The sequence below is a fragment of the Polychytrium aggregatum genome (genome assembly GCF_025602895.1).
Source record: "Polychytrium aggregatum strain JEL109 chromosome Unknown BJ171scaffold_20, whole genome shotgun sequence".
NCBI classification, from domain to species: domain Eukaryota; kingdom Fungi; phylum Chytridiomycota; class Chytridiomycetes; order Polychytriales; genus Polychytrium; species Polychytrium aggregatum.
Window position 1 is genome coordinate 55,442 of NW_026516222.1, and position 9,220 is coordinate 64,661.

A 9,220-nucleotide genomic window follows, 5' to 3' on the forward strand; every position below is an offset into this window, starting at 1 on the left:
AGAGCGGATATCGCCGGCGACCCGATGTCCAAGCAAGAGCAAGTCGGGCTCGGCAGCTCCGAAGGCGAGAAGAAAAATGCGCCGTCCAATGGCAGCGACGTGCCGGCTGGATCCGGGCAATCCGGCTCGACCCGGATCGACCCGGATCGGCGCGCAGATGAATTCATTTTCCTTGGCGGGCGCGTTGCGCACGTGGCGCGGACACTGCCTTCCATGTCGCTGCAGGGTCGACCAGCTTCTCGCGCGCGATCTGGTCCAGCAACTGCGTCTGGTACTTGCGGAAGCGCTGCAGCTCGGCCCGGCTCTGGAGACGCAGCGGCCGGCGGGGCGGCGACGGTGCAGAGATTCTTAGCCGGTGCAGCGGGTCTGTGCTCCTGTCACCCCACTGCAGGCTTGCATCGCCATCCAATTGTGTCCAGTCAGAACAGCCGCTTTGGCTGCAGGGGGAGGAGAACATGTTGCGTACCTTGTATATCTTGATCAGCTCGTTGTTTGTCAGTTGGCTAAAGTCCCAGGTCGTGCGCTGGACGTCCATGCGTGTCCAGTCCGCAAACACCCCGACCGACGCAATCTCGGCACCCTCGGGATCAGAGGAGTTCGCCCGCACGGTGATGGGGCATCCAGAGTAGTGCCCTGGATTGAGAATCAGATTTTCGTTGAAATGATCTCCGATCTTGAGATTGCCCAGGAAGATCTCGGCCCTGTCGGGAAGCAAAGGGTGCGGCATGCTTGTCAGCTCGCACGCACAATGCCGCCCATCCCACGCCCAGGCACCAGCACCTCAAGCGCTTCGGCTGGTGCAGTGCTTGGTACATACTCATCATTTTCACCGAGCTTGACCTTCCGCAATACATCACACATCCCCCGCTTGACGATGTAGAGCTGATCCTTGACGTCGCCTTCCCTGACGATCGCAGTTTCAGGTGCGCACTTGCGGATCACCATGCGGCTGGCCACTCGTTTGAGCTGAGTGTCCGTAACGTTGGCAAAAAACGGAACCCGGAGACGCAGGAACTGCAGCTTGTACTTTTGCTCGATCTGATGAGCTGTCCGTGAAAGGGGGGGGGATGATTGTTCCGATGGGGAACGAAGAATCCGTGAGTCAACGACCGAATATCATTCCGAGTATCGACCTGGTACCTGCCGAAACAGCGGCCTGGATCGTCGTCGCTCTGCCCAGTTGCCAGGCCGCGAGCATCCAGGCGCTCTCATGCGGGCGACTGGTCCATGCTGCCGATAGAGTCTCGTACCACATAGAAGGAGTCGCTTATAGTCCGACTTTTCGACCACGGCCAGCGTCGTTGGCTCCTGTGTTTGGATCGTCGCAGCGCGAGGGGCGTCGTTGACCAAGGCACTATCGCCAAAAGAGTCGCCGGGCCATGCAAAATTGACGACGATCATCGATTCGTCCGCGGATGTTGGATCTTGGTCGCGTCGGATCATGACCCGCACACTGCCTGAGAGCACGACATACCCTAGTATCGAGTAGGCAAGGAGCAAAGGCGGGACATCAACTGCTTGCTCATGTCTGATCTCGGCTGCTGGAGTCAGGCACACAGAGCGCCATCACCATCACCACCATCACCATCACCCACATCGGTCTCCAGGCTCGCCTTGGCGAAAGATGATCTGTTCGCCTTCGTGGTCCTCTGCGACCATGACCTTGCATATCTCCATCAGCAGAAATTCCGACAGCTTCTTGAACGGAGGCAGCAGCTGTAGTATCTTGTTCAGGAGCTCGAGATCCTCTGCTTTGCGCTCGAGAATGTCGGTCTTCAAGATCGAAACAATCCGGTCGTAATTCAGCTTGAACTTGAGCGGCAAAGTTCCCACAATGCTGCGCGAGAGTATCGACCGACTCAATGTCCGGTCCATTGTCGTGGCGACCTTATCGGGCGACCCGGGCGGCTTGGTCGGCCTTTTGGAGCCAGAATCGATCGGTCGGGATGGTCTCCGGCTAGTGATTCCTCCTGCGGCAGGGGGCTGCGGGGCGATCGAGTTGCTTCGACTGGCCTTGGTGCGCTTGGGGCTTTTCTTCTTTTTGCGGGCTGGAAAACTCTGGACTATCTTGGCTTCTGGCACCTCACGTCGCAGGAGCTTGCGCCCGAGGTCGATTCCGTTGGGGTTGTAGAGATGCTGGAGGGCTTCGGCACGGGCTTCTGCGGTCGGTTCTTCCTTGAACTGGCCCCGACGATGATGCATGTCGAGGATATCCTTGATAAAGCCCTACAACCACACAGATTCAGCACAAAGACCCCACCTCCCTGGTATCTGTCATATCGTTCGGCAAAGATACGGCAGCGTACAACCCATGTCCACGCAGCTCTCTGACCTTGTGCAGCTTCTCTAGCGGATCAGTGCCCTTCGTGTGGGGCACCCGGCCTGGGTGATGAAACCACTTGTTGGTCAGCTGGGACACTCTTTCGAGTTCGGTGGTCCTCGGATCCTGGAGCGAGATCGAGCTGTAGGTACTCCAGACCATCGATGACGATGCCCGTCGGCGTGAGAACATGCTGCCGTCCAAGTTTGAGGTCCATTCGGTTATGGGTCCGCTTGGGACTCCGTGTCGGTAGAACTGATATGCGACCTTGGGAAGCACGCTCTTGTCCTCGCTCACGACGATGCTTGGCCTTGCAGATTGTCATTGCATCCAAAACAGAGAAGGCGGCGCAGAGTCAGAAGGCCAGGATGCGAAACTCTTGTGGCACGACATGCTGAACGGCACTGGGAGACCCCGATCGCTCATCTGGTGCGAGGAGGTCGAGAGACTGACTTGGACGACGAGACTGGCCGTCGGACCGAGGAGCCCGCCCCGGCGGCCAGAGGCAGTTCGAGATTGGTCTTGACAGCCAGAGCCATTTCGAAGATGGGATCAAGACGAGAGCGCTGTTGACAAGCTCGCGATGCTACAAGTATCCGTCAAGCTCGTCGAGACTCAGCGGTCCCAAGGGAGGTTGCGGCATCTGAGCCGGCTGTTCCCGCCAGCCATCTGTTTCGGCCAGCCTGCAGATGCGGCAACAATGGGTGTGGCTTCGTGATCGAGATCAAGGAACGGACTTCAGGGACTACTCGGGCTATGGTCAATGTCCAAGTCTGGTACCGGCCGCGGAGTGCACTCAACGACTGAAATCGGTGCAAAGTCTATTCTGTCTGTAGTTATGTCGACCTTGCTCGCTTCAGACGGGAACAGCACACTAACGATGGCCGCAGCTTTGCACCTGCTGGGAATCGATTGCGTAACACCACAGGGCAACGATGGCGATAAATCGCATGGCGGCTGGCCGTACACGCACTTGCTTGAGGTTTTGTATCAGCCTGGGGCCCGACCGCACAAGAACCAAGTATCCAGGTTTTGCTCTACACCGAATATATGTATATTTTCTCTCCAGCCAAAATCAAGTTGCAGCGAGCAGTGATTCATCTCGTTCCAGGCAGCTGTTTTGGCGCCGACTGTATCGGCATGGACGTTGGCAAGTAGTGTAATTGGAAGAGGCAGTCAAGTCAGGCTATGTGTGGATTGCGAGAACCAAGTGAAAGCAAGCAAAGCGTGTGAAAGGATGTGACGGAAATGCAGCGATAGAAAAGGGGGAGTGTAAACAGGGGGGGGGGCCCAGCTCTCCAAACAGAAGCGGAGATCGAGGGCGGGGAATGCAATCCGAGCGTAAAGGCAGCGAGAGAATGTATGCCATGCCCGATTGCAATGTTGTGTCTATGCATGAGTGTATGTCTATGAGCCGGGCAGCACTCGAGGTGAGGATGATGTGGGGATACGGCTGGAGACCCGCAGTGGACCCTTTCATCTCGCCAGCGCCTTGGCTCGTTGTGCGCTGCTTGCCCGAGAACAGGATAATCAGCCCAACGACGTAGCATTGCAATCCTCAGGTCAGCCGCTGTTCAGGGACGGTTGAAGGAGATGACGATGTTGGTGGTGTTGTCGTCCATCTGGTTTCGATCCATTCCGATCAGGCTTTCCTTGGTAATGGCTTCGGATGCTTTCTGGGGGTCTTTGTGGTGATTCTTGATGATGGCGACGGCCTCGGCGATTGTCAGGCCGTCAAAGACTCCATCGGTGCCAAGGACGAGAAAGTGGTCATGCTGCGATATCTGCGTGCAGATTACTTCGGGCTCGGAGACCACGCCAAGGCGACTGGCAACGGCATCGCCCAGAGATCGTGTGACGACCAGACTTGAGGACCCAAAGCACATTGCGTTTCCAGCGATGGGATGTTGACAAATGTTGGCATGTTAGAAATGCGTTGTGCTCGCCGACTCGCACACGTCTCATTGCCAGGCACTGTGTCGATCCCCGACGACGCTGCTGCTCACATTGACTCGCCAGCAGCCGCACACATTGTACCGTTCCTGTGCCAGATATCAGTTAAATTGCTTACCCTGGGTACGGCAGTGTTCCTTTGAAAATACGAAGAGGTCCTGTAAAGCAAGGTTGTTCAAGACGCAGCAGCGGCTCCTGGTCAATTGCGTCCACCACTTGCAAGACCCTCCGGTATCGACCGATATCTAGCGCTGGCGCACGTCTGGCATTTCAAATACAAGCTATTCCGCCACACTGTGACAGGTTCAAGTGACCGGTGTTGGTGCTGGTGCTGGTGCTGGTGCTGACAGCCGGGCGCACAGCACTGGCCTGCAGACCCGACGGCGACATGACCGGCAGCAACGCCGTCGATGGGATGCTACCTTCTTTTTGTTCGTTGATGTAGAGCTGTTCCACTCTGGCCCCTGACGTTGTGACTCGATCCAGCTCCGGCTTTGTTTCGCAGGTGTGATCGCTGTTGAAGACGCGATGAGATTCGTGTTCAAGTAGGAATCGTTGATCAGACTGGAGGAGCTGGAAGGCCTTTCGCGAATAGCCGTCGTGACTGGTGATCCCTGCCCATCATGCTCTAATATACCAGCCTGCATCATACCAACACACCCGCCCGTCTCCAGAGCCCAGCATACAAAAGCATCGCACGACAGTCGAGTGCGCAATGACTCCACATCAACGGCTGTCCCTGACGTCCCGTCTCTGCTTACGTCGTCAACTGAATGCCCTTCCAGACGTTGTCGACGTGCTGGACGAGGATGGCTTTCGAGTCACCGACATGAGCGATGTATATCTTGGCCGTGCTGGTGTCGACGAGGGCGACCAATGCCGTTGTTCCGGACATGTATGTGTCGATGGCCTGGTTCCCGGTGAGCCTCTCATGGCATTCGGAAAAGATGGACTTGAGTGCCTGGGCGGGGTCCCGCAGAAAGCTTTCGTACGGGATGGCGCACATGACTTCAGGGAGTACTTTCTTGACAAACGCCGATGACTTGCCTCCTTCGCTTCCTGACGGCGGCCACGGACAACACGAAAGCAGCGAGCACAGGTAAGCACACAATCGCTCCGGAGCGGACACGGGCAATGAAGTATAGTCATGGACACAGCGTGTAAAGCTCGGTGGCATTCCGGCAAGCAAGACCAAACGGGAGCAAGCGGGTGAGTCTGGGCATTTCGCCATCGACGGCCAGTGTGGCCACCGGCGCCGCTGGCGATTATCTCGTATGAGCACTCTGGCCCGGCCTGAAGCAGGAACCGACACACTTGGCAATGAGGCAACAGCCAAAAGTAGCTTCTCTACGACAACCATTACCATGCCCGTCAAAGACGGCAAAGAGCGCCATATGGGGATAGTTTGGGAACGTGTGGCAGATGAGAAAGTCGTCCTGCTGATAGGGGCGCCTGCCGAGATCGGTGCTGGTTCCGCTGGACAGCGCCAAAACCATGGTGATAGTAAGCGCGATGAGATCGAATGTGGATGGGGAGGTGCAGGCACAGTGTCCTTGTGTTGGTGCGGCAGCGTCCAGCGGGAGGGATGCAGCAACGGCGGCGACGGCGACGACGATGGTGACGACAACGGAGGTATTCGATGGATGATGGGAAAGCGGGCGACCAAAACGAACGCTCTCGTTCCAGGCCGAGAGCGAGCCGGAATGCGAGGACCGGCGAGGACCGGCGAGAGCGGGCGAGAGCACTCCCCTGATTGCCGCTGATTGCCCACAACATCCCATCGAATCCATCGGCCACAAGTACGGCCACAAGTACAGCCACAAGTACGGCTGCATTCGCCGGGGGTGGGAGTACGGTTTGCACACACAGGCGGGTTGGCCGAGTGCAGTCCGGGATATCCGAGTGCCGAGGCGGCCATCTCGGGCGGTCGATACTGCTGTGCAGACCGGCACTGACCCGGCGAGAAGAGCGGCATATTCCCAAAGCACCAGCGCTGTGGTGGTGGTGGTGGTGGTGGTGGTGGTGGTTGTGCCGCTGCTGCATTGTCGACGACGCTGCAGCGATTGCTGATCCGAGCCGAGCCGAGCCGAATCGCAGCCCGAGCGTGATCGAAGGCGCTGCGTGCTGTTCGTTTGGTCGATCGGCAGAACAGTCCGGCAGCATCCGGCAATCGCACTCATGCATCTCTCGCCATGCATTCCCACGCGGCATTCAGTCCGCTGGCATCTCACCACCCATCATGCATCTGCATCTGCGTCTGCGTCTGCGTCTGCGTCTGCGTCTGCGTCTGCGTCTGCGTCTGCGCATCGATATCCAAGCGGCCATGTCCACGAGCAGCCGTGTGGCGCGAGTCCCGGTCTCGCCAGCGCCTTCTCGCCGCGCCGAGCGCCAGTCGCGTGCATCCTCGCCGTCCCCCAGCCTCGCCTCGTCTCGCCGTGGTTCCTGTTTTTCTTTTGCCGTCCTTCGTCGCCTCCTCGTTTCGTCCTTTGGCTGCTCCACACTGGCTTCTGCGCTCCATCGGCCACTGCAGTTTGCTGCTCGTCCGGGAGCTGGTGCTGCTTCTCCCCCCCCCTCAATCTTCTGGATTGCATCTGCTGCCTGTCTAGATCTCGCTCGCCGCTCCTCTGCAATCCGCCCCTCCTTGCCTCGCCCCCTGGCCCGATAGATCCGAGACTCGCTGCCCCCCATGTCGTCGGTCGCAAACGAGTCCGCCGCTGCCGTGGCCTCTCACCCCCTCGCCGATGCCCTGCAGAAGCACTGGAAGCCCGTCGTCCTTGTCTCGCTCCTGCTGCTGGGCTCTGGCGCCTCGTACTACTACCTCACCCGAAAGTCGGGCAAGAAAGGTGGTGCCGGTGCTGCCTCGCGGGATGTTGATGCCGCTGGCGATCACTCCACCAGCACCACCACCACTACCACGACCAAGACTACCAAGCGTGTGAAAAAGTCGTCGGCTTCTCCTGCCACCGTCGCCACCGAGACCGCCACGACCTCGACCACCACGACCACTACCGATGCCGTTCCCGAATCCAAGCCTGTCTCTAGCTTTGTCCCCGAAAACGTCGATGCTCTTCCCGTCAGCGAACGCAAGACCCTGGCTGAATCCGCCAAGGGTGCCGGAAACAAGCTCTTTATCGAAAAAAACTACACCGAAGCCATTGATCTGTACTCCCAGGCCATCGCCCTCCACCCCACTGCCATCTACTACTCCAACCGCGCTGCTTGCTACTCCAACCTCGGCAAGTTCGAAAAGGTCGTCGAAGACTCGACCGAGTCGATCAAGCTGGATCCCGTCTACATCAAGGCCATCAACCGCCGTGCCCAAGCCTACGAAAAGCTCGATGATCTCCGCAGTGCTCTCAAGGACTACACGACCCTGTGCGTCCTCGAAGAGTTCAAGTCCGAAGCCTCCCTCAACTCCATGGATCGCGTCATGAAGCGCCTTGGCAAGGACCAGGCCGCCGAGATCATGAAGACCCGCAAGTTCCAGCTGCCCTCCGAGACTTTCATCACCGCCTACATGGACTCCTTCCGCCAGACTAGTGCCCACGCCCAGCGCATCATCGATTTGACTCCGGTCGAAGAGGGCGATCGTCTGGTCCAGTCCTCCTTCCGACTCATCCTGGAGCGAAAGTACACCGAGGCTTCCGAGGCTGCCTTCAAGGCCTGCGACTCGCCCCTTAGTGACGCCTTCAAGTATCATGCCTTCAACATCCGCGGCACCTTCAGCTTCCTCAAGGGCGATGTCAATGCCGCCTTTGCTGATTTCGAAGAGGCCATCAAGCTGAATCCCAACGACATCGACTCCCTGATCAAGCGCGCTTCCATCTTCATGGAGCGTGGCGACATTGCAAGCACCCTTCAAGAACTGGATAGCGCCGAAAAGATCAACTCGCAGGAATCCGATCTCTACTACCACCGCGGCCAAGTGCGCTTCCTGACTGAGCAGTTTGCCCCGGCCGTCGAGGACTACAAGAAGTCGATCGCTCTCGACAGCAACTTTGTTTATGCTCACATCCAGCTCGGCGTCACGCTCTACAAGATGGGCAGCGTCATGGAGGCCATGGCTGTCTTCCGCAAGGCTACCAACAAGTTCGAGAACAGTTTCGAAGTCTACAACTACCACGGCGAGATTCTGCTGGATCAGGGCAACTTCACCGATGCCCTGGCTAACTTCAAGAAGGCTTCGTCGATGCAGCCAAACTCTCCCCTTCCCTACATCAACCAGGCCATTCTCCACCTCTCGAGCACACAGGACATTGCCGAGGCCGAAGCGCTGTGCCGCAAGGCCATCGAGGTCGACCCCCTCTGCGACATTGCCTATGCTCAGCTCGCTCAGTTGCTCCTCCAGCAGAAGAAGACCACCGAGGCTCTCCAGATCTACGACACGGCTGTAAGAACGATCTGCTGCTGCTGGCTTCGCACGTAGCCGCCGACCGCCTGTGCCCAGATACACGGCGCTCTTTCTGACAACCCCCCCCCTTCTGTCGATATCTAGATCTCCATCACGCGATCGGAGCCCGAGTTGATCAACGCCATTGCTTGTCGAGAAGCTGCCGTTGCACATATTTATGTGTCTGAGGTACGACCATGCCTGCCGATGGAGCGCAGCTCGACGCATATGCTTGGATATGGACAACCCCGCCTCATCGTATCCCCTTTCTTACGCGGTCGTTTTCCACCTCTCTTTTCCAGCACTATCCCGAGATGATGGCCAAACTAGGCCGTTAAACCCGCCGCGATGATCTGGCCTGGTTATGGATGGACTTTTGGCGTCGCTTGTGCAATTCATTCTCTGCTCTCTCGTTGCTGACTTTCCCTTGATCCATAGACACCGGTGGCCGCAACAACCGGCCCCTAACCAGCCAATATCTTGTGTTTCCTTTGCCACTTCCCCCCCCCCACCTTTGCATTTTGTTCACGCGAGCGATGGCCCTGCCCTGCATTGCC

The 9,220-nt window shown here is 57.9% G+C and overlaps 3 protein-coding genes across 3 annotated transcripts; 1 reads left to right on the forward strand and 2 right to left on the reverse strand.

Annotated features, from left to right (window-relative positions):
• Nucleotides 1–163: 163 nt before the first annotated feature.
• Nucleotides 164–2,859, reverse strand: BJ171DRAFT_621072 (uncharacterized protein; the record flags this gene model as incomplete). The annotated part of the gene is made up of 7 exons (XM_053115430.1): nt 164–304; nt 467–701; nt 818–1,046; nt 1,251–1,475; nt 1,596–2,226; nt 2,333–2,630; nt 2,774–2,859. 7 exons carry the CDS (start codon nt 2,857–2,859, stop codon nt 164–166), a joined length of 1,845 nt encoding a protein of 614 aa, XP_052966228.1.
• Nucleotides 2,860–3,880: 1,021 nt separating this feature from the next.
• Nucleotides 3,881–5,910, reverse strand: BJ171DRAFT_119373 (phosphatase 2C-like domain-containing protein). The gene is made up of 5 exons (XM_053105536.1): nt 5,637–5,910; nt 5,035–5,332; nt 4,696–4,787; nt 4,392–4,431; nt 3,881–4,186 (listed from the first exon to the last, which is right to left on the reverse strand). The coding sequence occupies exons 1-5, from the start codon at nt 5,767–5,769 to the stop codon at nt 3,895–3,897; spliced, it is 855 nt and encodes a 284-aa protein (XP_052966229.1). The 5' UTR covers nt 5,770–5,910; the 3' UTR covers nt 3,881–3,894.
• Nucleotides 5,911–7,235: 1,325 nt separating this feature from the next.
• On the forward strand, nt 7,236–8,861 carry BJ171DRAFT_394502 (uncharacterized protein; the record flags this gene model as incomplete). The annotated part of the gene is made up of 2 exons (XM_053107170.1): nt 7,236–8,663; nt 8,769–8,861. Coding segments are annotated over 2 exons (1,521 nt in total), but the record flags the coding sequence as incomplete, so codon positions are not given.
• Between the last annotated feature and the right edge of the window lie 359 nt (nt 8,862–9,220).